The 26,820-nt window shown below is 54.0% G+C and overlaps 11 protein-coding genes across 11 annotated transcripts; 6 read left to right on the top strand and 5 right to left on the bottom strand.

The window, feature by feature from the left end:
* Positions 1 to 574: 574 nt before the first annotated feature.
* On the bottom strand, positions 575 to 985 carry AB675_9625 (uncharacterized protein; the record flags this gene model as incomplete). The annotated part of the gene is made up of 1 exon (XM_018150176.1): positions 575 to 985. One exon carries the CDS (start codon positions 983 to 985, stop codon positions 575 to 577), a length of 411 nt encoding a protein of 136 aa, XP_018002341.1.
* Positions 986 to 1,881: 896 nt separating this feature from the next.
* Positions 1,882 to 3,609, top strand: AB675_9624 (putative magnesium transporter NIPA8; the record flags this gene model as incomplete). The annotated part of the gene is made up of 2 exons (XM_018150175.1): positions 1,882 to 1,923; positions 1,972 to 3,609. The coding sequence occupies 2 exons, from the start codon at positions 1,882 to 1,884 to the stop codon at positions 3,607 to 3,609; spliced, it is 1,680 nt and encodes a 559-aa protein (XP_018002283.1).
* Positions 3,610 to 4,366: 757 nt separating this feature from the next.
* Positions 4,367 to 5,185, top strand: AB675_9623 (uncharacterized protein; the record flags this gene model as incomplete). Its single annotated transcript, XM_018150174.1, has 1 exon — positions 4,367 to 5,185. One exon carries the CDS (start codon positions 4,367 to 4,369, stop codon positions 5,183 to 5,185), a length of 819 nt encoding a protein of 272 aa, XP_018002460.1.
* Positions 5,186 to 7,585: 2,400 nt separating this feature from the next.
* Positions 7,586 to 8,307, top strand: AB675_9622 (Transcription factor of morphogenesis MCM1; the record flags this gene model as incomplete). Its single annotated transcript, XM_018150173.1, has 3 exons — positions 7,586 to 7,765; positions 7,817 to 7,873; positions 7,924 to 8,307. The coding sequence occupies 3 exons, from the start codon at positions 7,586 to 7,588 to the stop codon at positions 8,305 to 8,307; spliced, it is 621 nt and encodes a 206-aa protein (XP_018002404.1).
* Positions 8,308 to 9,026: 719 nt separating this feature from the next.
* Positions 9,027 to 10,313, bottom strand: AB675_9621 (Mannitol-1-phosphate 5-dehydrogenase; the record flags this gene model as incomplete). The annotated part of the gene is made up of 3 exons (XM_018150172.1): positions 9,027 to 9,116; positions 9,189 to 10,234; positions 10,283 to 10,313. The coding sequence occupies 3 exons, from the start codon at positions 10,311 to 10,313 to the stop codon at positions 9,027 to 9,029; spliced, it is 1,167 nt and encodes a 388-aa protein (XP_018002567.1).
* An 802-nt stretch (positions 10,314 to 11,115) lies between these two features.
* On the top strand, positions 11,116 to 11,707 carry AB675_9620 (uncharacterized protein; the record flags this gene model as incomplete). Its single annotated transcript, XM_018150171.1, has 2 exons — positions 11,116 to 11,230; positions 11,364 to 11,707. The coding sequence occupies 2 exons, from the start codon at positions 11,116 to 11,118 to the stop codon at positions 11,705 to 11,707; spliced, it is 459 nt and encodes a 152-aa protein (XP_018002510.1).
* A 2,030-nt stretch (positions 11,708 to 13,737) lies between these two features.
* On the bottom strand, positions 13,738 to 16,994 carry AB675_9619 (uncharacterized protein; the record flags this gene model as incomplete). Its single annotated transcript, XM_018150169.1, has 3 exons — positions 13,738 to 13,983; positions 14,032 to 14,380; positions 15,313 to 16,994. 3 exons carry the CDS (start codon positions 16,992 to 16,994, stop codon positions 13,738 to 13,740), a joined length of 2,277 nt encoding a protein of 758 aa, XP_018002416.1.
* An 871-nt stretch (positions 16,995 to 17,865) lies between these two features.
* Positions 17,866 to 19,421, top strand: AB675_9618 (Homoserine O-acetyltransferase; the record flags this gene model as incomplete). Its single annotated transcript, XM_018150168.1, has 2 exons — positions 17,866 to 17,944; positions 18,016 to 19,421. The coding sequence occupies 2 exons, from the start codon at positions 17,866 to 17,868 to the stop codon at positions 19,419 to 19,421; spliced, it is 1,485 nt and encodes a 494-aa protein (XP_018002418.1).
* A 695-nt stretch (positions 19,422 to 20,116) lies between these two features.
* AB675_9617 (uncharacterized protein) lies at positions 20,117 to 22,825 on the top strand (the record flags this gene model as incomplete). Its single annotated transcript, XM_018150167.1, has 3 exons — positions 20,117 to 21,861; positions 21,955 to 22,284; positions 22,339 to 22,825. The coding sequence occupies 3 exons, from the start codon at positions 20,117 to 20,119 to the stop codon at positions 22,823 to 22,825; spliced, it is 2,562 nt and encodes an 853-aa protein (XP_018002466.1).
* Positions 22,826 to 23,170: 345 nt separating this feature from the next.
* On the bottom strand, positions 23,171 to 24,250 carry AB675_9616 (4-nitrophenylphosphatase; the record flags this gene model as incomplete). The annotated part of the gene is made up of 3 exons (XM_018150166.1): positions 23,171 to 23,260; positions 23,425 to 24,063; positions 24,185 to 24,250. The coding sequence occupies 3 exons, from the start codon at positions 24,248 to 24,250 to the stop codon at positions 23,171 to 23,173; spliced, it is 795 nt and encodes a 264-aa protein (XP_018002522.1).
* A 198-nt stretch (positions 24,251 to 24,448) lies between these two features.
* AB675_9615 (Aspartyl aminopeptidase) lies at positions 24,449 to 26,067 on the bottom strand (the record flags this gene model as incomplete). The annotated part of the gene is made up of 4 exons (XM_018150165.1): positions 24,449 to 25,037; positions 25,091 to 25,511; positions 25,557 to 25,893; positions 25,939 to 26,067. The coding sequence occupies 4 exons, from the start codon at positions 26,065 to 26,067 to the stop codon at positions 24,449 to 24,451; spliced, it is 1,476 nt and encodes a 491-aa protein (XP_018002572.1).
* Between the last annotated feature and the right edge of the window lie 753 nt (positions 26,068 to 26,820).

Genomic DNA, 26,820 nt, shown 5'->3' with positions numbered 1-26,820 from the left:
ATTAGCAACAGCATAGCGACCTTAGCGTTCAAACAACAACACCTTTCCAAATTGTTGGTTGGTTTTGCTTTTTGTGAGAGCAGTAACAGCATGAAAGCTATCGCTATGTTCAGAACAGTCGTGATCCGGATTCTTCGTCCGTATGCACATTGTCAGCGCTATAATCGAAGCCATTACCGTTAGTAGGAATTCCTCCAAAAGAACATGAAGCCCGGTACTCCTCGCTTGAATGTCGTTTGATGCCGTCAAAATAGCTCGACTCCAGTCTCTGGAGATCCAGCCCTCTGCGCTCAGAGCACTGAGCACTCTGCAGAGTACTTGCAGTGGCGCATATTCGTGGTGTCAGCATAATAGGAATAAGCAACTTTCTGCCGCCAAATCTCAGCCGCACCGCACTAACGTGTGTCTCGTGTCGCGTCGCGAGTGGGCTCGTTACCCCAGCCATTTCTCATTCTGGAAGAACATAATATAGAGCCCGCCCTGGCTCTTTCATCGTGGGACACATTTGTTCTTCGAATGCTCCGGCACCGCCTCGTTGCGTACCGTGTCCGACTTTATCGGCGGTTTCGCCGCCTTAGACGGCAGCATGCGACCCCTTCTCCCTAGCCTTGATCTCCCTCGCCTCCTTCAAGTTCAGGTAATACTGTTCGGCGGTGGTACTGGGCTTCCGCTTTTTTAGGGCATCGTCTTCGACGACGCGGACGACGCTACCGAATTCCTTGGTGGTGTCTTGGCCTGCGGTCGCCGCAGCTGGGTGCACGAACACGGGCCATCGTCCTGTACGCAGCTTGATCGCTTTCTTGTCCTCTGACGAGAGCTCGGCATCGGCGGGGATCATGGCAGGTCGGCGTTTGGCATGATGGGTATGTGATTTGGTCGCTGTGGTCGTGGTCTTGGTCGTGGTCGTGATAGTGGTCGTGGTGGTCGTCGTGCTGGACACGCTCGAGACGCGTGATTTGGCTTCCGCCGCGACTGCTTCAGGCATCGTGAGTATGCAGGCTGTTCAGGTACGTCGATATCGTCCTATGTGTATTCGTGACTGGAGAAAGACTGGCGTGGGCATGCAGCGACATGCATTTCTCGACTTCTGGATAGGCGGGAATTTCACAGGCAGAATAGTGTCGGTCTTGGACGATCTTCACTGCCTAGAGGACGAGCGGGAGGTTTGTTTGGTCAGCGGACGGCATGCAAGCGAAGCGAAGTGTCGAATTGGTTCACGTAAACGCCGGGACAGAGGGGCATAAATGTGAATGGACTGGAACCGCGTAGTGCTCTGTTCGGCTGCACGTCGCACATATGGCAAATCGGCAAATGATGGGATGCAACTGAGGAGCACTTCAAGGATTTAGGTGAAGTGCTGAGAGTTCGGGTATCAGGTACTCCGATGGCCGCGTTTAGGCGAGGAACACTTCCGTACAGAAAGCAGTAGGCAAACAAAGGAATGATGAATGTGCCATTGCACGATGACGATTGCATTTCAGCTCAAAGCAAGTCGGCACCTTCATCGAGAACGACATTTTGTGACTTCAGTGGTACCAAGGATGGCAAGACCCAACGTCAAGGTCGGCTGATGAGGCTCAACCGCCCGCTACCTAGGGAGTCGTACCATGCCAAGAAATCGCTCGATGGTGGCTTGGTCGTTGGCTGAATGAAGTCACCGCCTCACCTTGACCCGCGAGTGCTGGAGTACCTTCGTCCTTGGATCGTGACTTGACTTGAATTGACATACCTTCCCTCCCGTCACGCAGACCATACATAGAACACTACAGGGCCCACCGTATAGCATGATCGTCTTGTCTCTCGCAGGATTGTGATCACCGGTACCAAAGATGCGTCCGACGAGGGCATCACCTCCTTCCACACTTCCGGTATACCGCATCTATGGGCCAGCTCGGTGACCTGTCGCCTGAGGCCGGCATCGCTGTCAGTCGATTCACACAGCTATTAATCCGCATTCACTGACTGATCTAGGTTGGCATCGTCGTCGGCCTCCTCTCCACCTCCATCCAGAGCTTGGGTCTTACCCTGCAGCGCAAGTCGCATCTGGTCGAAGATGCCAAAGACAATGAGGAAGAGCGTCGGCCAGCCTACAAGAGACGTAAATGGCAGATAGGCATGCTCATGTTCGTCGTCTCCAACGTTGTCGGTAGCACGATACAGATCACCACGCTGCCGCTCCCAGTGCTGTCGACGTTGCAGGCATCAGGCCTGGTCTTTAACACCGCATTTGCGACTCTGCTGCTGGGCGAGCCGTTCACACGGTTCTCCATCATCGGCACAGTTCTCACATGTGGCGGCGCTGCATTGATTGCATCCTTCGGAGCGATTGGCGAGCCGGCGCATAGTCTGGATCAGCTGCTAGACCTGCTCCGCGGCAAGGGTTTCATCATCTGGATGGTCGGAACTCTGGTGGTGGCGCTGGGAACCATAGTTTTCTCCCACATCCTCAAAGTCTGGTCGTCGCACAGGCACATCGAACACCACTACCTCAAATCCGAACGTCCCCGATCATCGTCGATATCTTCCTTGAGCCCGGGAAACATCAAGAGATCATTCACACAATCGCTGCCGAAGCAGCTACAACTTAGAGTCGGTCGGCTTCGTCTGCTCAGAGGCCTTTCTTACGGCTTGGTATCTGGCATTCTGTCCGCCCACTCTCTCCTTGTCGCGAAGTCAGCCGTCGAGCTCCTAGTGCGGACGATTGTCGACCGAAACAACCAGTTCAACCAGTTTCAGTCATGGCTGATATTGGTCGCATTGCTCTTCTTCGCCCTAACACAACTATACTACCTACACCTTGGCCTACGACTCTGCAGTACCAGCGTATTATACCCGTTTGTTTTCTGCATATACAATATTATCGCAATCCTAGACGGTCTGATATATTTCCGTCAGGCTTCACGGCTGAGTGCTCTGCACGGCGGGCTTGTTGCGCTCGGTACTGTCGTCCTACTAGCCGGCGTGTTCGCATTGTCATGGCGTCTGGACGATACGACGCCTGAAGAAGAGCCATCTTCTGCTGTCCCGACCACGCCTCTCGCGCCGGGAATGGGCATCATGCCCACCTCCGAAGACGAATCGCGAGAATCACTGCTCTCACGCCCCCGATCTCGAGGATCTACGAATGCGTCGCAAACAAGTCTGAATGAGCAAACACCACTACTCTCCGCGAACCGCCGACGGAGCCGCACTCCTACGCTTACTGTGCAGCCTCCGCCAGACATCGAGGCATCCGCAAGAGACATCTGGGCCGAGCTCGACGACGATCAGGATAATTCAGACTTTCTCGCCAGTCTACCTGGGGCATCGCCATTCTTGTCACACAAAGCTCTCCAACGTCGGCGGAAGCGTGGCGACTCAGCCAGCTCGTTAGCGATTTCGAGCACTTCCGACAGCGCAGAGCCCGCCTGGAGAAGAGCAAGTGGTGGATCAGCAGGAGGTGACAAGACTCCAGCGACGCCAGAAAGGAGTCCTACCGGAATCAGGAGGATCAGCGCCGAGCAGCCTCGGCGTAATCGCAGCTCCAGCGTGCGCTTTGCAGAGAGCCAGCATGATCGGAGTAGGTACGATGCGAAAGGGAAGAACGGGGATGTGGGAGAGAACGGCTGATGGAGGCATGCTGGAGGATTAGCGGATCTGTTAGAAGGAATGAATATATTCCATTAAAAGATGAACCGCGTACACCGTGTGCCTTGTAGCGACGTCCTGCACCCACACGCAACCTTGGAAAGTCTTTCACTTATGCCTGCCAGTATGTACACTGTACTGTATATGCGGTTTCTCAGTACCTTGATCGGCCCCTACTGAACAACCGGCCTGTTGGCAGCTTTTTGAGTTCACGGCGCATCATGATGTCAATGTTTACCTTATGCATCGGACCTCGAACGTCGAACTTCAAGCTGGGACGCGTCTGTTAATGAATTAATAACTCTCGCAGCATCCTTTGGTCGCTCTACTCGACATACAAGCGCCCTAGAGGTGGCTGGTTGCTCTGCTGTGAGGTCATGTTATAGAGGGTGTCTGTCTATGTAGCTCTCACGCTGACTTGGAACACTCACTACTTGTGTCTTGCTTACTCGAGGCTACTTGTTGTGACTGGCATTCGCTGGCTGCACACTGCGCTGCTCGTATCATCGGACTTCCAGCCACAGAAGTTATCGGACACACGCAAGGAGCAGACTCATCCGTTTGGCTGCTCGACCTGGGCAAGCCTTGAAGACTTAGTTTTGACAATCTGGGCATACCGTACTCAAAGCACTTCTTCACAAATATTTACCGGGGTGGGGCTGGCCACAGCTATAAAACCTTCACGTAGGCGCAATTCAGTACAGACAGCTTAGCCACTTCTGCTACAGCCATCCACACCATGGCATGGGCCCTTGTCACCCCGTCCTCACGCGGCATCGGCGCCGCCCTCACACGCCACCTCCTCCAGACCACACCACCCACCCTCCCAATCGTCGCCACAGCGCGCTCCAGCAACCTCGACGCCGTCCGCGAGTCTTTGCTCGCCGACATACCCTCCTCATCCGACAACCACTCCCGTCTGGACGTCCAACGCTGCGACTTGCTCGACGAGAAGTCGATCAGCGACCTAGCATCCTACTGCAAGGACCGGTACAACGATCGCTCCAAGTCCAAATCCGCACACTTGCGCATGGCATTCTGCCTCCCCGGCATGCTGGTGCCGGAGAAGGCGCCGGAGAAGATCGAGTATGACTCTGCGCTGGACACGCTCAAGTTGAATCTGTTAGCGGACATGATGCTCGCGAAGCACTTCACCCCTTTCCTCCCGAAGAAATCCGCCCAACTAGACCCCATAGACGGCTTACCCGCCGACAAGGCCGTGCTGGCTTTCATGTCGGCGCGCGTCGGCAGCATCTCTGACAATTCCCTGGGCGGGTGGTATTCGTACCGCGCGAGTAAGGCTGGGGTGAATCAACTGGTGAAGAGTGTGGATATTTATCTGAAGATGCGGGCGGAGGGGAAGGCGATGTGTGTGGGGTTGCATCCGGGGACGGTCAAGACGGAATTGAGCAGGGAGTTTTGGGGAGGAGTGCAGGAGGGGAAGTTGTTTAGTGCGGAGTATAGTGCCGAGCGGCTGGTTGAGGTGGTGAACGGGCTGGGGGTGGAAGAGGGGAGGGGGAGGTGTTGGGACTGGAAGGGGGAGGAGGTCCCGCCCTGAGAAATTGGGGCTCGGAAGGAACTCAGACGGTATCGGTGTGACGAGGTGGAAGTGGTTGAGTTTAGTGCTCACGGTGAATATGGCCATGGATATCTATCTTGCCACTTGGGAGTTGTCTTTGCGTGTATGGCTTCGATTGTCGGCAAGTTCTGGTCGTTGGGTAGAGGTCATGCTTGCGGTGGGCGAAGTGGTCGTGATTGAGACTTGCGAGAATGAAATGACCAGGACTCGTTCACTAACCGCTGGTTGCTCGAGTGTGTTGCCTGGAGGCTTGTAAAGCCAGGACATGAAGGTTGTTCAGCACAGGAGCGATACGTTGGAGTTGGAAAAGGGAGCTGGTTAGGCGTTGATTGTTCGTCTTCGAAAGTCGTGCTTGCGGAAGACGGTTGGGCCATGTTGAAAGCTCACCATAAGGTGTGACCATGGCCTGCCGTTCCAACGAAAGTACTTCGTTGAAAGCGATCATGCGCCACTATGCCATGTACTTCGACCATGGCAGGTCTTGGCAAGCAGGAAACCAAATCGAGCGACCGAAGAAGATCCGCACACCACGTTTTCTAACGAAGGTGCATGCGCTGAAATGCTCTTTTGACATGCGCTCGAGCTGAAAACAGTACATATGGTGGTGTGTCACTCTGCATTGAATAATGATGTCGCTACAACCGGCTGACACAAAACTCGAACTCAGGCGCCAGGGTTGCACAGGCACGAAATTGAACAGCAAGACATCCGAACTTGTTCCTTGGCCCCTCATCAAACACAGTAACCTGCTTACCTGTTCCTGTGCAGCATTTCGTTCGTCGCGCGAACACCGGATCTGCTTACGTAGAGCGCCACGAAAATGGACCTGCTCATTGCCTTGCCAGTGGTGCTTACCAAATGGTGAAGATAGGAGGGCCAGGGCAGGATCTCGAGGTCTTTGCTGACTGCGATGATATAATTTCGTCAGGCTGCATAGAATTATCGGTGTGTTGTGAGCGGTCTGCAGCGTGAGCAGGAAAAAATAGCCCTCAGAACCGTGGGAGACAGAGACGCGCAGGCAGTCTGACGGCGATGAATCAGCCGGGAGGTGGAATAAATCAAGCTAACGATCGAGCTGCATTTTAGCGTCCTCATGGTGCCGATCGTGGCGACTCGGAGGCTGGAGTGTGAGAACTCAGGTGCGTGTCTGGCTCGTTCTTTTGCAGTATATTCGCACGGAAGGCCATGAAGAATGAAAGCGGTAACCTGGTTGCTCATTCGAGTGTATCGACAGAGTCGACTAGCTCGTTATGAGAGTAGTGAATACTCGGCTTTGAAAAGGGATTTGGTCGTGAAAATCCTGCTGGAGATGCGGCAAAGTGGCTGTCTCTGGCTCCCCATTGAACCCTGGCTGTCCCAGAGATAGCAGCCAATTGTGTCAGCTGTGTGGATGATCTCCAGCCAGTGACAGAGCAGAGCAATTCCACAGTGCTCAACCACGAAGCTCCGTCCAGCTGATCATGTTAATAATGAAGGTCGGTCGCACCTTCCCCTTCTTGTCTGTCTTCCCCTTCTCGTCACGCTGCTGCATTGGGAACACAAGTCCTCATCTATACAGTGAACATACCAACAGAACCACGTCTTGCTCGACAAACTTGCTCAAAGGGTACTTTGACGTCGACGCTCTCCTTTTAGGCAACATCAGCACACCGAGAAGCACCATTGGTACGTGGAAGATCTCATATCTTGTTCTTTGCCTGTCATCGAGGATCTATTCTTTTTGCGGCGACGCGCTATGCTCGATGTGAATACCGGGCGTGGACCCGCCAAATTTGGCAGGAACGAATACCATCAGCACCATCCAAAGACTGGCACGAGCATCACGACGATTGGAGATGCAGTCGACGCGACTTGATGTCTTTTGTGTCAACCAGTGTCGCGATCATTGAGTCGCCCGCAAAGTTTTGGGGGCAAGCCAGGCCACCCGGAGCGCCAAGACTGAAGCTGCCCCTCCCAAAACAGGTCGGCAGGCGCAACTGAATTCACATCGTCGTTGCCAGCGTTCGTCGTGGCTGGTTTCATCAACCCGAGTGCTGCAACATCACTCATCGGCCATTGCACCATCACTACAACCGCAGAGGCCACCTCATCAGCTTTCGAAGTCACTTTCAGCGTGACGCGTGATTACCTTCAGGTCGGGTCCGTCGCGTTGAATCCGCTTCACTTGTATTTCGACCCTGCCTCTATATTACTGCTTCCATTTCGACGCGTAAAAGAAGTGTCGCTAACATTCTCGAAAAGACAGGTGCACTCGCAATCCATTCCATAAAGTCGTACCCAAATCAAGTTAGTGTCTCCATCGCCAGATTCAGTAATTACAATTCTCAATCGAGAATCCAGACTAACCTACCTTGAAAGACCAGATCAATCGCGACCAATATGGCCGATATCCAAGACCCCAATGCTCTCGATCAGCCCTCGCCAGGCGACGACCTCGCTGGCAACGACACTGGCCGTGGCAATAAGCGCAATAGGGCTTCTATGGCTGGAGATGATGACGATGATGATGATGAGAAGGGTGGCCGTGAGCGGAGAAAGATTGAGATCAAGTTCATTCAGGTAAGTCTACTGATCCAACACGTGACTCGCAGTACTAACCGTCGCCCTCAGGACAAGTCCCGTCGTCACATCACCTTCTCAAAGCGAAAGGCTGGCATTATGAAGAAGGTTAGTCCCATCATCACTTCACACTTCGGCACCTTACTGATCTATACTAGGCCTACGAACTATCCGTCCTCACTGGCACCCAAGTCCTCCTCCTCGTCGTTTCCGAGACCGGTCTCGTCTACACTTTCACCACCCCCAAACTCCAGCCCCTCGTCACAAAGGCCGAAGGCAAGAACCTCATCCAAGCCTGCCTGAATGCTCCCGAGCCATCCGGCGAGAACGGTGCCGACGGTGCAGACGACATCCCCTCCCCTGACGACGTCCAGAGCATGCCTCAACCCCCGGCTATGCCTCGTCAACCCGCCCAACAGACTGGCTACATGACCCACGAGCAACAGCAACAGGCTATGTACTACCAGCAACTCCAACAGCAACAAAACCAAGGTGGCCAGTACGCTGGTATGCCTCAGATGCCTCACCAGCAGCGTGCTTAGGCGGACGACTACGGCAGTGTGGAGCCATATGCGGCATCCCTGATTCCGCCAGCCGGGGAGGCCGCTGAGGATACTGAGGCGAGTGAGCACAATCGTCGCGCGAAAGTTTCATGGTACTCGATGCCAGCATATCATACCAAACCCAATATCCGTAGGGAGGACCTCAAGTGTTCATAGGTACGGATGGTCATAGAGGAAACGGGTACGGGAGTTCAAAGGTGCTTATTGCGAGCGATACATTCAGGTACTGTCAGAGCCCGCCCTGCCGCCCTCAATGATCCTCCCGGACGTCCAGTAACTCGCTATCGAGAATCACTTCTCGGGCGGGCACTGTAGGACAACAAGCACGAAAGCAAAGCAATCAGATGAAAAACTTCTTGGAATTAGTCTACCGAGCGAGCAGTATCTCTGGAATCGAAGTTTATCATGACTCATATGTCTTCGTGTGTCGCCGTAGTCGCCGACCTTCTGTCCATGCATGCTGACCTCTTCGTCGGATCGTCTGCTGCAGGTCGACTCCATCGATAGTTCGTTTTTCGTCAGGGAGGCCTTCATGAAATGTATTCCACACCGCGAATGGTAGCATCTTTTGCCTGTCATCCGACCATGGTTTCACGCCTGCATTCGTGTGCATTTTGGCGCATTTGTTCAGAGTCCTCCCTGGGATGTTGCCACTTCAAAGCTGCTGAAGCGGTTGTGAGATGCAAGTGAGAGTCAACTCAAGCCTCGGACTGCACCTTCTTGACGCGCTCGAGAACTTTGGGGAAGAGAGGGTGCTTCGAATCCAGGCCTGTCAGTTCGGTAGTAGCCTGCAAAAAGTCAGCCAGGGCGGCCTCTGGGAGGGAAATTTCAAAATTCAAAATTTCAGAATCTGGACTCACCTCTTCGGCCGACTTCTCCTTCAGGATCTTGGCAAGCTCAACGGACTCGTCGTCACCTTCGACGTTCTGGAAGCGGAGGGCCATCTCTACACCACGCATAAGAGCAGTGACATCGTATCCTTGCTCCTCGAGCTGAGCAGCAGGCCCGATGAAGCGCTCCTTGCGGCCGAGCTTGCGTAGGGGAGCACGACCGACACGAGCTGGAACATCCTCGAGAGAAGGGTTGGAGATGCGGTCGACGATGGTGTCGACGTACTTCTGTTGCTCCTCAGCAGAGATGCCGTGCTTCTTGACGACTAGGTGGGCGGTCTCCTTCAAAGCCTCAGTGACCTCAGCCTTGATTTCCTTGTCGGCCATGGCTTGATCGATGGTCTTGATGCCCTTGTTGTAAGCGAAGTATGCGGCGGTGGCGTGGGAAGTGTTGACGGTGAAGAGCTTGCGCTCAATGTAGGGCTCGAGGTCATGAACCCAGTGGATGCCATTGACCTTAGGGGGACCATTCTTGAAGCCGGTGTCCTCGACGCACCACTCATAGAACTTCTCAATGAGGACATCGAGACCAGCATCGGTAGGCTGGGTTGGGACGATGCGATCAATAGCTGAGTTGCCGTACTCAGCCTTGGAGGTGATCTTGTCCTTGTGCTCCTCAGCGGTCTTCTCGAGGATGTGCTCACGGAGAGCATCAGTGGCATTAATCATGTTCTCGCAGGCAATGACTGCGAGAGGAGTCTTGGACTCGCGCTTGATGATGCCCTCAGAGATTGGCTTGGCAATGAACTGAAGGACTCTCGGGCCAACAGCACAAGTGACAATGGTGGCTTTCGAGATGGCATCGATGGCATCATCCAAGTTATACTTGGTGTTGATGGCACGATAGTTCTTGATGATCTTGGTTTTAGTGCCCTCAGCACCGACTTCTGTGATCTTGTACTCTGGGGTCTCGTTGATCTTGTTGACTAGGGCGTCAACAACATCGCAGAAGATCACCTCGAAGCCTGACTCGTGGAGCAGCTCGGCAATGAAGCCTCGACCGATGTTACCACCACCTGAGATGTTAGATTATGAGCCGCAGACGTATCTTTTGAGGCACTTACCAAAGTGGACAGCAATTGGAAGGTTAGACATCTTGCCCGGACGTTGAGGCGGGCTCTGGAAGGTTTACGAAACTGCGGTACCAAACGTCAGCACACTATGCTCTTATCCCACTTGCGGGATGCTGCAAATCTGGTTCAAACTTACCTATTATCCCTCTAGAGTCCTCCCTGGCTGGCTTTTCAGGATATCTCAAGAGCGGCAAAAGTTGTGAACGATTCAAGTGTAGGTAGGTAGTGGGATGAAATAACGAAACAAAAGTTTGGCGGGGCATGAACGTCATTGGGAAGCTGCAACACGCTAATAAACGCTAGGGAATATGGATATAACTCCGGGAAGGTGCAGAGAAGAAGGCTAGCCGAGGAGGATGGGTGGGTGAATACTAGAATTGTCAAATTGGTAGGTTCAGAGTCCTCCCTGGGTAGGAAGATCCATACTGGGCACTCTCCCCCTGTGATTCACAAGTGAGGCTCATCCCAGAATCCCACATGGCAAGCACAGAAGTCTCAGACCTTCAGAGCCCTCCCTGGCCAGGAAACCCAGGGGCATGATGACCACTGGCACCCTTGTGAACACCCACTGAGCCAGTACACAAAGAACGACTATTTGGAGCCCTTCCGGGCTAGGAATCATGAGAAACACTTCCATACTGGTGATCCACAATCGAGGCTCACCCCGTATCTACCACTCAGCCAGTACAGAAGTGACAGATCTTCGGCGCCGGCCTAGATCACACAGTGATAGATGTTGTTGTTGTCTAGCATCTCTCATCGACATCATCGTCCTACTTGCCTTCCCCTGCATTTCTCTGATCGTCGCATATTCCCTGGGGAAAATGGACCTCGAGATCACAGCACATTGGGATACACGCTCGCAGAAAGCTCTTCTAGAGCAGACATCTTCGATAGTCATGAATACTATCACGATGGCTATACTCGAGACTTCGCAAGGTATGTTCCCACATTGCCACATCAAGCCCGCTCGGCTAATCACTGTAATTTATCGACACGCTGTTCCTCATCATCGGCTGCTCCCACGACCTGGGTCTGAGCCTGAGCATTGCGCACGCGGCTCTTGCCGCAGTCCACCAAGTCATAGCCTTCTTCCGTAGCCCTTCCGTCGACCCGTCAACGGTGTACGCATTTGAGTCTCACGTCCGTGAGTGGATCACCCTCAACGTCGCAGGTCCCGATGCCGAGAGCGCCATCGCCGCCGCCATCACTGGGCACGGACCCATCGATGTCCTTGTCAACACTGCCGGCTTCGCTATTGCAGGCCCTCTCGGGTTCAAATTCCTCGACTCCGCTCGTGCTGTCTTCAAAACCAACTCCTTCGGTGCTGTGTTGGGCTGTGCTACCTTGTATGAGAAGCCACAAGTCAGGTACTATTGTCAACATCACGTCCTCTGGAGCATGGGCGCCAAATAGCTTCTAACATGGCCTCCTCGCTACGTACCACTCAAGTCTATAGTGTGCACATGTACCACGCACTACATTGTGTTTCCGAGCTTCTTCGCTGGAACCCAGGACGCTGGTCTGACACCCATACGCGGGTCAATCATTGAGAAATTTGATCATAGCAGCTGAAGGACACCGACTCTGGACGCAAGCCTACAAGAAAACATGCCAGGATACTCAGTGATGTATCAAGCACGCACTCAGCCGTGGTCGTGACGCCTTCTTTCACGCCTTGAGTATTCACTTGCCTCGTCTACTTTTGGTTGCATCAGGGCAAACCCACTTCATTTGAGGCTTCACTGGTTGATATACTTTCGAGTCACAGCCCGCCAAGATCATCGCTACAGATTGCCTGACTCTCTGCATCTTTCCGGCACTTCAAAGTTCCCGCAGCTGACCGCTAAGATCGTCTCGTCTGTTGTCATTTCAACGGATACGTTGGCGGCTCTGCTGCTGTCGCGGTCTTCTATATCCGTCTCGCAATCGCGCGTGGTCGCTATGGCCAGAAAGGTGAGCCCACTACTCTTTGCAATCATGCAACAAGCTGATTGGCTCGCACAGAAGAGATCAAGGTCGGAAGCCCCTCGGAAACTCCAAGCAAGCCTCGACCAACTGCCGACCGAGGTAGTCGACATGATCGTACCACACCTGAATGTCAACGATGGTACCATGCTTGCTCTCGCGTCGCGGCGGTACTATGACATCTTCCTTCGCGTCAGAGGTACTGGAACGCTGTGCAACGTGGGGCGTATGTCGAGGAAACCCAGAAAGCGTCTTCTTACACGCCTATTGCCTTGGATGCTCAGCAAATATTTTCTCAGCCATAGCTACATCACGGGCCATCGGATCTACGTGGCTATGGAAGGACTTGCCGCTCGAGCCATCAACTATGAGTCATGTCATAGTTGGTGGAGCTCGACGTTTCAGGACTTCGAGCAGCATATTCGATGCTTGCTTGGCACAACCTTCCACGATGAAGCCACGGCTATCCATCAGAAACTGCTAAGGATTCGCAGAAGGAAGGCATGTGTCGAACGACGCGCTGAGGCGAGGTCCCAGAGGGCTCATAGCATCAGAACCCGGAAGGTGTCGAGCTTAGAGAAACGCCTGCTCCTCGATGACACCAAGACGTTTCTGAAGAGAATGAAGAATATGCGCCATGAGATAGCAGTTAGACTCGGCGGAATAGCGCCTGAAGCTGAGATAGTCTGTCTTTGCGGGCATTCGTTTCAGGTTGGATGCACGTCTTTCGAGCTCAGTATGGATCTTATAGATCCCGCATCTATCTTGAGGCAAGGTATGCGCGAGGCTTTGGCTCAGCTCACCGCCAGAGGAGTTTTTGGCACCCACAATTTCTATTGGAGGATAAAGAGCTACCATTACCTCTTGTATATTCGTGGTACTATTGGTAGGGGAAAGCGTCGGCGAGTGCGACACTCTGGGCTCCGTTGGCTGTCCTGCAGAGAATACTGGATGCTCTGGTTCAAAGAGTGTCATCAGCGAGGCCTGCGTCCCGAGACCTGGACTTGGAACAGATTTCCCAGGAGAAAGCGCATATCCGTGGGAACAGACCGGGTCCAATAGCCATCAGGTCGACAGAGACCACAGCGGACGATCGAGGCATTCGACGGAATATTCTTGGTCTGCAACCAGTTCATGGGCCCCGACATCAGTGCTGTATGCTCAACGCTTCTTGTCTTGCACAACAGTGATCATGGCATTCGTTGGTTATGGGATGCGTATTTGAGCCACAATTCATCTGTTACGACTTTACAGAAAGCAACACCAGGTGGACGTCCCGAAATATTGGGTTGTTCTTGACAGACACAAGCAATCATTTGATTTTGCTGCAGCTCTGTTCCTCTCTTGTCGCCCTGGTGCTTCGACTTCACTGGTCTGGCCCAGGCCGAGGATGCATACAACGACTTGATCGCAGCCGCAACAGATGCTATTGGTTCCTTTCGTGGCACCAATCACAATATTCTCCCCCGTCATCACCGTCAACTCGCGGCCTGCCTCACGAACACCTCCTCCAGGTCCGCCATCCCAACCACATCCGCAAACCTCGCCAACACCCTCTCCAACAGGAACTCCCCAACCACCACCTCCTCATCATCCATAACCCCCTCCCTCACCACCACAACATGAAAATCCATATCCGCCGCCAGCCTCGCACTCCCCAACACCGGCCCCACAGTCGTCAACCCACACAGCACCACATGCCTGACCCCCCTCGCCCTCAAATACTACAGCAGTTCCGAACTCGAGAAACACCCCGCCGTGAGCTCCGGCACCAGGATCTCATCTTTCGAGCCCCAGCCATCGGCGGGTTGGAGGGTTTTGCAGACGGCGTACTGTGGAAAGTTGGGGTCGCGGGTCGTTGCGGGGAAGGCGCCAGAGGCTTCGAGTTGGGTGAACCAGCGGGCGAGTTTGTTATAGGGGCTGATGAAGGCGTTGGAGTTGATGCCGGCGGGGAAGGTGTGGTGGATTATTAAGGGGGACGTTGTCGAAGAGGTCGGGTGTTGGGGTTTGAGGTATTGAAGCGGCGACGGGTGATTTCGTTGCGGAAGAGGGTCTGGATGTGGGAGATGTTGGTGAGGTAGGTTTTGAGGATATCGGGTGGAAAGCGGGAGGCGATCTGGTCTTGGATGTCGGCGGGGAGGAGGGCAGTGTGGCTGAGGTCGATTGGTACGTAGAACGGGCCGTTTGGAGTTGTTGATTCAGTTGGCAATTTGGATGGGTTTGTCTTGCTATGATCGTTCTGTAACGAGTGCTAATCGTAGATGAAGGTCTCGTAAGGCTTTATCGTAGAGCAGGCAGAATAGTGCGACGACACAACAGACTTGGGACCCGGCAATCCTCCAGCATTATGCTCATGGGCCTCTTATATCCCTTGATCGATCTATTTCTGGTGGCCATTGACACAACATTCAGTCAGTGACTCAGCGGGCAAACTTGGGTGGTATTCTCGCACTCGTATCGCTCTCGAAATCCTCGGCCGAGCTACCTCGTACTCGGCACTAAGAATACATGGAAATCTCGTGCACACACAGGTGTTCCAGAATCGGTTCCCTGTCGTGAGCTTCGGCGTCTACTAAGTAGTTCAATTCTCCAAGCCGTTCGGCGGAGTCGAGCTTGCATACATCGAATCTACCAAGTACATTTCTCTGGAAGCGCAAAGGTCGGCAACTGAGCGAGAGCCGTCGTCCTGTTGACCGCCGGGCAGGATAGCATAGACACCGTCAAGATGTTGTCCTCCGTTCTTCGTTCTATCGTTCCAATGCTCGCCTTCGGCCGTCGATGACAGATCCCAATCACAATCACATGTAGCCAATCGAGGGGGAGATGAGTAGGAGTGAAGGCCGTTCCTCACGGATTGGGAGGCCTGCAAATTGGGAGGCCTTTGCAGGAGGTGTTGCGGATTTCTGCTCTAGTGTTGCTATAATGCAAAGATGCTACTGGGGCGGGCTTTGACATGAGTCACATCGACGACTTTCTACCAATTCTCCCAAACCGCGCTTGGCAGCACAGTCCTCATGACATGCCAATGCCCGACCGCGCTCTTTCTGTGATACTTCTCTAGAATCTTCGTGTTCTTCCGCGTCAGAATCCCTCCAGCGCGATCGAAGGCTTCCGGAAGGATCTCATGCTGTGGCATCATATATGACTTCCTCAAGCTCGAGCCGAGGAAATCGGCAGTGACGGGCTTGCGAAACTTCACGGCTAGACCGTCTGGATGCTTGCGGCAGAAGAAAACCATGTTTGTGAAGTCTCCTTCGTTGTTGACTTCCTTGTTCGGAGCGGGCTCCTCGCGGAACACGCGGCACCCGTCTCCGAAGACAGATGTGATTGTTCGGTAGATGAGCGAAGCGCTCGGCGTCTTCAGGTCACCGGCATAGTTGATTGCGATGACGCCATCGGACCGCAACAGCATGTGTAGTCCGCTGAGAAACTCCTGGGTGAACAGAGGTACAGGTTCAGCGCCGCCCGTGAAGACGTCGTGAATGATGTAGTCGAACTCGCCGGCACGATGGTTCTTACGCGACTCGACCCAGCCGACAGCATCGCCGTGCGCGAAGTAGTGGTTTGTGGGCATGCTAAAGTACTTAACTGCGAAATGGTGGACTGCAGGGTCGAGCTCGAGGACTGTAGTGCGAATGCCGTGCGCCATCAGAGCAGACGGTGCGGTACCGACGCCTAGTCCGATGTTGAGAGCTCGGCTTTCGTTTCGCGGCGCTGCGAGGACAGGAGCTGGCTCCACGAGTCGGACAGCCTCCAGCATGGTGAAGACGGCGTAGATGGGTTCACCAACCAGCCGAGGTGGATCATTAGATGAAGGGGCTGGTGGGTTGAGCCATTCTCCACCTAGCAGAGAGTGATCGCAGCGCATGACACGGAAGCCGTCCTTATTCGAGTCTAGTACGGAGATATAACCAGACACGGACTCAGCTCGCTCGAGTAGTGTATAGTCATGCAGTGCGAGAGTATTGTTGAGCAATTCCGTGGTCGAGATCAACGGCGTGTGGGAATTGCCCAGGAATGTATAGATGACCGAAGGAAAAGCAGGCCAGAACAAGCTTCGTGGTAGAATCATGCAATACAGTAGTCCAGCTGCCAGCTGCAGGCCGATGCGCGAGAAGACGGCATAGGTGCCAACCCAGTGCGCGAGCCAATCTCGAGAGCTGCGCTGGATGAATGAGAAGATAGCAAAGAGCACACAGGCTGGTGTCGCCTCAGAGAGACCTGACACTGTATCCGGATCCTGTGTAGAGTAGAACAAATCAATACTAACGTAGAAGGCCAGTACTAGTAGAGGGTAGTAGGTGATCAGCTCGGTCAATACAGGTCCAAAGACTGGACCCAGGGCGTCACTGTAGCTAGTGATCGCGAACTGGACGGTAGGAATCCAGAAAGCCCAGGTTGGCACACATTTGTTAACCCAGGTAGGCAGTCGACGACGAATACCGAAGGCGAGGAAGATGGACGCTATGCAGCCATATCGATGATATAAACTCGAAGGTATTGAGCCGTATACCGGAGCTAAGTTGGACTGGGAGACCGTAGAATAGATGGCGGTCACTATGACAAGCTGCAGAGCCCTTTGAACGCTAATGTTGGTGATGTACTGAAAAGCTGTACTTGGATATCTGTGCTTAGCGAAGCTGTTGAGTGGTATGCCAGTGGCAGCAGGAGCTTCGGTGGCATCGCCTTCGGCTCCCTTTGTGGCATTCTGCCTCTGCCGTGCTTTTCGAGCCATCCAGGCTAGTCGATTCCTCCTGCTCGGGGAGGAGTGCTTCGTTGTGTGTACAGTTGCTGCTACCGCTTCATTATGATGCCTTGCCGTGTGCCGTCGAACATCTGCTGTCGTGCTCTGGGGAATATCCGGTGACGTTGCCCTTTGTCTGTCTCGTGAATTGCGGGCCGATCTGAGACTTGAAGCCTTAGCACAACGTCGAACAATACATGTAGCAGGAGCGATCGCGTTCTTGGCAGCAAGCAAGCTGTAGGGGCAAGCTCTGGGCGTTTTCTCCACGTGGCATGCGGTCGTCCAAGATCTCTATAGCGCCCTCCCTGTCCAAGATCTCTCAACCCGGATTTCAGTGTTTCATTGTTAAAGCGAGGCTCATCATAGACCTACTGACTTGATCAGCGAAAGAATGTCAAACCTCCAACGCCCTCCCAGACCTAGTGCTCTACGATGGCAAGCTCTGGGCCTCCAAGTCCCGCGATGTCGACCATCTGAAATGATCATCACCATAACCTCTGAAATAGGGCTAGCTTGAGGGCGGCCCTCGGCTACTGGAGATCTCGAAATTTATTTGACGTGGGGTTTTGGAGGGGAGAATAATGTCGTGATTGACGTACGGCAGTAACGCCGACTACGTTTTTGAGTCAAAATCGCAGCAATGAGAAGCTCGTAATCATGCATTTGTGCCATTCAATGCATTCGCAATCTACTTTCCAGAACGAGAATATCAGACCTGCTTCACCGCTACATCAGGCAGTTCCCAAGAAGCCGTAAGCTGCGCCAGATCCCCGCGAAGCCGCGAAGTCGTACGGCCGTGACCTCGTGGTGTTTGGTGTTGGTTGCTAGAGGAGGGCTACAAGCAATATGGTTATAAGAAGTAATGGAGGCACAACAGGTTCACTGCGTCAGTCGCTACCCAGCGTGGTCCTTCCTTGCCCATCTAGATCCTTGCAACGGCAGTATGCTAAATTCTACAGAGACGGTGTCTACTCAGCCAGAAAATCCATTTTCTGAATTAGTATCCGAGCAGAAGATCACAACTGTTCCTCATTCGAGCTCGAGTCGGGAGTGGTCCTGAAGAACGTCCCGGTCGCATACACCACTCGAGGTCAATTGTCAGAGAATGCGGACAACGTCTTGATAATATGCCATGCACTTTCCGGTAGTGCAGATGTTGCAGACTGGTGGGGTCCACTACTTGGAGGTCCAGGCAGGGCATTCGACATATCACGGTTCTTTGTTGTGTGTTTGAACAGTCTGGGCAGCCCCTACGGCAGCGCGAGTCCTGTCACATACAAAGATGGGGATCCGAAGAACGAGCGCTATGGGCCCGAGTTTCCTCTGACGTCTATTCGAGACGATGTGAGGATCCACAAGGTCATCTTGGACCATCTCGGTGTCAAGCAGATTGCATGCGTGGTTGGCGGATCTATGGGAGGTATGCTTGTCCTCGAGTATGCTTACTTTGGCAAGGACTACGTTCGGACGATTGCACCTATCGCAACATCAGCGACCCACAGTGCCTGGGGAATTAGCTGGGGTGAGGCACAACGGCAAGCCATATATTCGGACCCGAAGTACGAGGACGGCTACTATTCCTTCGATGAGCCACCGACCGCCGGACTAGGTGCTGCACGCATGTCTGCTCTCCTGACGTATAGAAGTCGGGATTCGTTCGAAGCCCGCTTCGGCCGTAACACGCCTGACCTTTCAAAGAGGCCTAATATCAACCAAGGACGAAATAGTCCACCTGGTCGAAACGAGCACTGGGAAATTCACAACCATGGACATTCACGAGCTAAAGGCTCACGACCAGCATCGCCACGCAACGAGCGCTCTAATGGAGAGGACAAAGTTGCAAAACAGCCCGTGGCAACTTTCACGGATCCTCAGTTTAGCGGAGACACCACGTTCGAGGTACCGGTACCCGTTGTGAGCCGGAAGACGAACAAGCCCACCAGTCACTATTTCTCCGCACAATCGTACCTTCGCTATCAGGGCAACAAATTCGTCGGTCGATTTGACGCGAACTGCTACATTGCCATCACCAGGAAGCTAGACACGCACGACGTGTCACGAGATCGTACCGAGACCGTCAAAGAAGCTCTTGGCCAAATCGAGCAGCCAGCCATCGTGCTCGGGATAGAAAGTGACGGTCTCTTCACGATCGCAGAGCAGCAAGAGATCGCGGACGGCATACCAAATGCTACGCTGGGTAAGATCGACAGTCCCGAGGGCCACGATGCTTTCCTGCTTCAGTTTGAGCAGGTCAACAAGTACTTACTCGACTTCTTCCGCGAGCATATTCCAGATATCATGGAGCGACCAGGAATCGAGATTGCTGGTGCGGAAGGTGACGGACAGGACGGCGTTGGACAGATGACGAAAAGCAGCACGTTTGGAGAGGCGGAGGTGGGAGATCTGACTGCGTGGTAAGTACCCAGGCTCCTCGGGCATAAATCGAGCGTTTTCAGCATCTGTCCGTTGATCCCCAGATTGAGGTCCGGGCGGGCTCTCAGGGCTGCGATTGATTTGCAGATCGAGTCAGGAAGTTTTGGAGGAGCCTCACTTGACTTTCAACTCGCAAATCAGTTCATCTTCAATTTGCTTGCCAGGGAGGGTGCTGTGAGGGTTCATGGTGAGTGTATCAGCAGGGCTGCAATGAGCGCTCATCTTTTGGCCGAACAGCTTGGTATCATGGCTCTGCCCCTAGTGGCTCGACCAGTTCAACTCTGGTCCGATGCCTTTGGCGTTCGGATGGATTCATTGTACACTATTGTCGCCGGTAGCATGTTGCACCGCATTCACAATACCCCGGATATCTGTTGTCAGCTTAAATAAATGCATACAAGCACTCCTCTTCAATTGCTATCTTGCCACATCTGTGAAATTGTGACCTGAGAGGTCACTGCCTGACTTTGACACCAATCAGGCAGGTACGTCATTGCTTGGCATTCTCGGTCCAAAAGTTATTGGAGTCGCGTTCGTTCGCTTTCAAAGAAACACTTTGACCACATTCCATATTCCCTCCGCTGGCTTCATATTGTGTATGCGATATCGATGGCGGCGCGTTTATCGACTTGATCTTTCCCTCCCCACTCACTCAAGTTGAATACGACAACACCGACAAGATGACAGACTGGTCGAAACTCACTGTCGCAAAGCTCAAGGAGGCATGCGCCGAACGCGATGTCTCCATTACGGGCTTGAAGTTGAAGCAGCAGTTTGTTGACAAGCTCGCAGAATGGGAAGCCGCACAGGGCGCTCCCAAGGAGGCTGAAGCGCAAGAAGAAGGTGCGCAGACAGACGGCAAGGGCGACCAGGTCGAACCAAACGGTCATGCCAACGGCGCAAGTACTGCTGAGGCAGGACCGGCGCAAGGAGGACTTCCCGAGACAAATGGCGCTGCGCATGGCGAAGATCATCAAGCTGCTGCTGTTGAACCACCCGCGGAAGTCGACTTTGCTCAGCCAGAAACGACGCAGGAAGCTACAACGGACATGGCTCCGGTGGAGACCGCACCAGACGCTGTTGGCGACGAGCAACATGCCTCGACCGCGCCTCAAGCACCGACCGAGACCAGCACAGATGGTCAGTTCGCCGAAAACACCACTACACAAGCACCCACAGAGAAGGATGCCTCCATGCCGCCTCCAACTGGGCAGAGCACTCGTAGCTCATCCATTTTGACGCCCGCAGAGGCCCAGGAGGACTCTCGAAAGCGCAAGAGACGAAGCGTCACACCGCCACCGCGAGCAGAAGAAGTTGCACTCAAGCGAGTGAAGGCTAATGATGGTTCGCCCGTCCTCCGCATGAACGAGGAGAAAGGAGAACAACAAGCTATGGATGCAAAGGTTGATTTAGATGCCAACGCGAGTCCCACAGAGGCCGCCCCGGAGAGCTCACAGAGTAGAAAGAGAAGACTCGGAAGCGTCACACTGCCAGAAGAGGCAGATGACTTTGTTGAGAAACGGGTCAAAGCCAACGATGGCACGCCGGTTTCCCGCGTGGTCGAGGAGAAACAAGAAGAGCAGAAGGCAATCGAGGAAGCTGGCGTAGATGCTGACGCTGGTCCATTGGCACACACCAACGAGCCTCGACTCAGCAACACTAGTGTTGCCGCCAGGTCGTTCACTCAGAGTCCCCCACAACAGAAAAAGCAGGCTCGATCACCAGAACCAGAAGGAGACCTCGACCATGATGTCGGCCCTTCGATGCACCCAGCAACTGCTGCATTGTACATCCGTAACTTCAAGCGCCCAATTCGATCACCAGATTTGCAAGCATACATCAGCTCGATTGCAAAACCGTCAGATCCCGACTCCAATCCAGTCAAGTACTTCTATCTCGATTCGCTGCGCACACATGCCTTCATCATCTTGGACTCTATCTCTTCCGCCTCGCGCGTTCGTGCCGCAATGCACAATACGCGATGGCCAGACGAGCCTACGAGGGAGCCTCTTTGGGCAGACTTCGTCCCGGAAGATAAGGCCGAAGCATGGGCAAACCAGGAATTAGACTCTTCCACCGGCAACAACTTCGGTGGGGCCCGCAGCGCTCCTGCTAAGCGGTGGGAGATTGTCTACCCCAAGGACGCTGAAGGAGTCGTCACTGCTGTTCTACAAGATGCGAACGCACCAGGCTCAAGACGACAGGACTCATACACTCAACAGTCGACTCCACAACGTGGAAGCTTCGCCCCGCCAACAGGCCCACGACAACTCTCGTACTCAAATGCAGGCGCTGCTGCTCCGGATGTCGCAGGTGTGCATCCAGATAGAGCTGCTATGCTTCCTCGTGACCGCAGTCCGGCTCGAAAACCATCTGAAGCCGATCGTGCTCAAGCAGAGCGCAATTTCGCACCTCTCAACTCGCTGTTCCCTTCAACCGATGCTAAGCCCAAGCTCTACTACAAGCCTGTATCTCAGGACCTTGTTGAGCAGCGACTTAAGAAGCTGCGCAGTCTCAGAGTCGGCCACGATGGTATGGGCAAAAGTGGACAGCGTGACATGAAGCGATATAGCTTTGAGAAGGATGATCAAGGCAAAGGCGAGTATTGGGTGGACAAGGGTCCCGAATTCGGCTTTGGCCAACGCGGTCGAGAGCGTTTAGCTGGTGATGATGGTCGGAGAGGCGGCGGGTACGGCGGAGGCAGAGGCGGTGGGGGTCGTGGAGCCCGCTACGGCTCGCACTCGCCTCCACCAAGAAACCGTAACGGCGGTGGTGGTGGCTACCAGGACTGGGACGCGCCGCCTGTGAATAGGCGTGGAGGCCGCCCTGGTGGTCGAGGCGGTGACTCGTACGTTGCAGCTGATGGCGGTCGAGATCGACGCTCTTAGGAGGACCCTGCCAGTTCGAAGAAGTTTTCTGATTCTCGCGCCCAGCATTTCAGGCGGATCAGACACCTATTCACTGGGGCAGAGAAAAGCTGGAGTCCAGGTATCTCCATCCCCAAGGACCGTCCCGATGAAATTCTACCAGACAGCACGCACAAGATGCTCCTCATTGCCATGGTTTGCCTGTCTAAGCGGCATTCACCAGAGGAGGCTGCACAGTGGGAGCGCTGGCAACTGGAGCATGGACGGCCGCAGGCGATGGAGGAGGGCCAGCGATATCCGACCTGTTGTGGGGGAGCACTGACGCTGCATGAGTACGGCTACGACTGTGCTTGTGCGGTCAAAGAGCAGAGCATGCCGCTTTCGATGAAAATATTCTCTAACGCGCAGGATGTCATCGAAGCTGGGGCTTGGATCTGTGATGGTGGGAACGTGGCTGCTGAGGCTGCGCCTGCTGTTGTGGCACGGGATACTTCTTGGAAAGATGATCATCTGGCTGATTGATTCCCACAGGAGCCATCGAGACTGTGAGGGACCTTGAGTCGTCGGTTTTGATGTCACGCTCGCTCCCTTAATCGGTTGCTCGAGAGTAGTGGCATGAAAGTACCTATGTACACACCTGCGAACGCGGTATGACAAGACAAGATAGCCATTCCCTGACGAAGTCAGAAGAAAACAGGGTACCTAGGTACTCAACCCATTACCAGCGATTCCACGACTTTGTGACTCCTAAATTCTATATGCTCCGCCGTGTGCGTGCGTGTGCAGGGTATCAATGTCGGAGCACTCAAGTGCTCGTGTCCCCCACCTCCTTCGTGCCTGAAAGCACCGACAGCGACCATCTGCCACTCACTCCCCCTCGGCCGCCAAAAGCAGATCCGACAATTTATCCATGTAAAACGCCGGCCGAGTCTCCCCCTCAAGAAGTCTTCCTTTGTACTCACACCCGTCAGCACCCCCAGCGTACCTCCAAGCTTCCCTTCTATGCCAAACCGAATATCCGTATTCGCTCGATCTCCCACCATACACGTCCGCACCCTATCAAATTCAACACCACCCTCTATCGCATCCATCATCGCCTGACTGGGCTTCCCAAAACTCACCGGCTCCCTCCCCTTCAACATCAGCGTCAACGGCGCAGCCATACTCCCCGCCCCAGGAAACAAGCCCCCTGCAGACGGTAGCGTGCTATCGACGTTCGTGGCCAGGAAAATTGCCCCTCTCTGTATGTATTGAAAGGCGAGACACATCTTGAAATAGTTGTAGTGGAAGTCGAGGCCGACGAGGACGACGCCGACGGCGGGGTCGATGAGTGATGGGTCCCCCGAGGCCATGAGCTTGTAGTCTTCTGGCGTCACGTCTCGACGGAGAGAGGCGTCGGTACCGCCTATGTACGGCACGCCACATGTCTTCAGCTCAGCCTCGATGCCGGCTTCGCCGATGACGAACACTTTATTCCGCCCCTCCTTCAGTAGCTGCGCGTATTCTTTGTTCGACGTAGGCAGGATTTTTGATATGTAGAGGGCGGCGGAGTAGGAAGACCCAAAGACTTCGGCGGGCGTGGCGGGGATGCCCATGGAGGTGAGTTTTTTGCAGTAGTCGGCGCGGGATTTTGTGCTGTTGTTGGTGACGAAGACGATGCGTTTGGAGAGGGTGTCGCGGAGGTGGGAGAGGGTTAGGGGGATGGAGGGGAAGAGGTGGTCGCCGGACCAGAGGACGCCGTCGCAGTCGAAGAGGAAGACCTAGTGGGGACAGTGTTAGGGGCCTCAGTGGGCGGTAGAGCAGGGGGAAAATGTGGTGTGGATGGAAGCAGAGAAGATGTTGTTGGTGGGGTGGAAGTAATGGTAGTCTCATTATTCATACATCGAACTTGTCGAGGAAGGCTTTGATGGCTGCCTTGTCGCCGGTGAGGTACTTGGGCGTCGACATCTTGGCGACGACCTTCTCAAGGAGGTCTTGCGCCCGCGAGGATGGTGATGGCGCGGTTGACTGCAGTGGGATTGAAGCGAAGACTGGATTGTTGAAGTCTCCAAAAAATCGCGACCGACGTCACGGCGGCTTTGCCGATCTCCGGCGGGCGGCCTCTGTCCCTTACGACCTGCGGCGGCTGCCCTCGACACTCTTCTCTCAATCGACCAGTATCGTCTTCTCAAGCGCCGAATAGTGCTGGAAAAAGCTGCTGAAGAGTCTGACGGCATGATGGACATCATCTGCACCACCGGTCTCACGGCATGAATGCATAGACAACTGAGGATTGCCCAGATCCAGTGTCCTTGCGCCTAGATGAGCAGAAAGCATTGGTCCGATCGTGCTACCACAGCTCGAGTCATTTCTGACCACGAAAAGCTGCAGAGGCACGCCCTCTGCATCGTCATCTGTAATTTTGGCTGCTTTCCGTGCCACCTCCTGCAGAAGCACAATACCTGGTGAATTGGTCGCGTACCTCGCGTTAGCGTTGACTTTGATGACAGGCCCTTTGTTTATTTCCGGGCGGTGATCGGATTCGTATTTGCCGCCATAGTTCGGATTGACCGAGTGAGCCATGTCGGCGGAGAGTAGAAAAGAGCTGGACATGCTCTGTTCGAAGGACGTGGACAGATCGGGCTCAGTGGTCTTGTCGTACGACTTTTCTGACGACTCATCGGCGAAGGATGATGAGGGCAAGACCGAGATTCTGCGCAAGATGCCTGGAAGCATCATGCCAAAGGCCCCCTGGCTGTCATGCTGCCAATTTCTTCGTGGTCGAAGCAAGCGATCAGGCGTACTGACGACTCGTCGTCGAGGGCGTTCTTTGCCCGTATCGACTGAATAAGACCTTCGGTGGCGCAATAGGTCTGGTTTAAGTTATCAAGTCGAGCCGAGAAGATGAATTCGTCCGTCAAGCCGCCCAGGCACGCTTTCTGGGTGTCGTAGAGCACAATCTCGAAGTCCACCACATCTGCGGCCTCCACACCAGCATCTGCTGCGATAAGCTCAACAATGTGAGAGTGATGTCTTGTCGTGATGGTCTTGAGGGGACTGAAAGGCTTGTCGTCCGCCTCTGGCTCCTCAACAGCATTACCCTTATTCTTCTCCACTCTCTTCAGCTCTGCTGTGATCAGACCGGCGATGGGAAACAGTTGAGTCTCCTTGTTGAACTCGAACTTCTCCTGGCGATCGAGATGGATGGCAAGAGTAGGAATACGAAGGACTGCGCCCTGTTAGAGTGGCTCCGACAGGAACCGGTTAGACTCACGAGGCTTGTGAATGTGGACGAGCTTCTGAACGACGTTGCCGTCCTTTCCTCTCACCATAGCTCGTCCAGCAAGACCCAGGTCGCGGTCGAACCAGGTGTGCCACAGACCACCGCCATACGTCTCCACGCCAACCTGAATAAAACCATCTCCTTGCTTCTTGCTGACTGGCTTGATCTTCAGGCATGGCGAGTCCGTATGGGCGCCAATCATGCAATGGCGTTGCCCGGCCTCCATTTCTTTCCGATAGCGAAAGCCACGATCGTAGAGCCATTCCTCGTCAGGTAGTACTTTCCGCCTGGCTGGCAGGTCGATGCCCATGACTCTTTCTCCTACGATCTGTTAGTGTGGCACTCCTGACTACACAGTTCAGCGGCATCATACTTTGATCTCTGTGAAGCCTGCCTTGCTCAGCTTGGCCTTGACCGATCTCACGGCATGATAAGGTGTGGGCGACGCATTTACGAAGTCAAGGAAATCGTTCGCAGCCATCTTCGTGGTAATGGGAGCCATGGTGGTCGAGTATGCTCTAGCTGCGACCTGCTGGGTGATGGCGAGCAAGCGAGTGGTCATGTATGGTTGTTACTGCCAAAGAGGCCTGCAATACCACTTCAAATAAAGGCGTGCGAGCAAGAGAGATGTGACCAGCGTCTTGCTGCTGCTCCCCACGAGCCCACCTTCCCATGCCGCGGGCCGGATATAATGTCCGCCGGCAACAGCCGCAGGCTTGCTTTCTTGCTTTCAACGTTGCTGGTGGCCTCCAATCAGCTCTGAGCAGCACCAGAGCAGCAGCTTGTCATGAAACACAAGACACTCCTGTCGAACATTCCTCCGACCTTGAAGCCCGTCGCAGATTGATTGGCATGAGAGACGATTGAGGTTGTATAAGTGACTGCTATGGGGTCCGAGAAGCGCAACGCCCTCGATCAAAACACCATAACAAAGCCATACGCGATGTGTTGATCGAGGCCGGTGGACGGTCGCGCCAAGCCAAGACCTTCATTGTCACTCGGGACAGCATTTGCAGCAGTGATTGCAAGCTACTGACAGCTGCGTGTGCTGCGTCCTTTGCACAGAAACAGAGTAAATTAAAGACGCAAGCGTGTTGTATACATCATATACACTGTGTATAAGTGAAGTTGATACTCTGGACCTTCACTGCCCAAGTCTCTTCCCAATCGAGTTAAACTCCAAATAACACAGCAGTCACTGCTGGCGTCGAGCAACTATTCATCCTTCACGTCCCAAAGACCAGCATTCATCTCC

Source organism: Cyphellophora attinorum (assembly GCF_001299255.1).
Source record: "Cyphellophora attinorum strain CBS 131958 chromosome Unknown Contig7, whole genome shotgun sequence".
Lineage (NCBI taxonomy): Eukaryota > Fungi > Ascomycota > Eurotiomycetes > Chaetothyriales > Cyphellophoraceae > Cyphellophora > Cyphellophora attinorum.
Note: the sequence above shows the minus strand (reverse complement) of the source record. Positions and strands in the feature narration are given on the sequence as shown.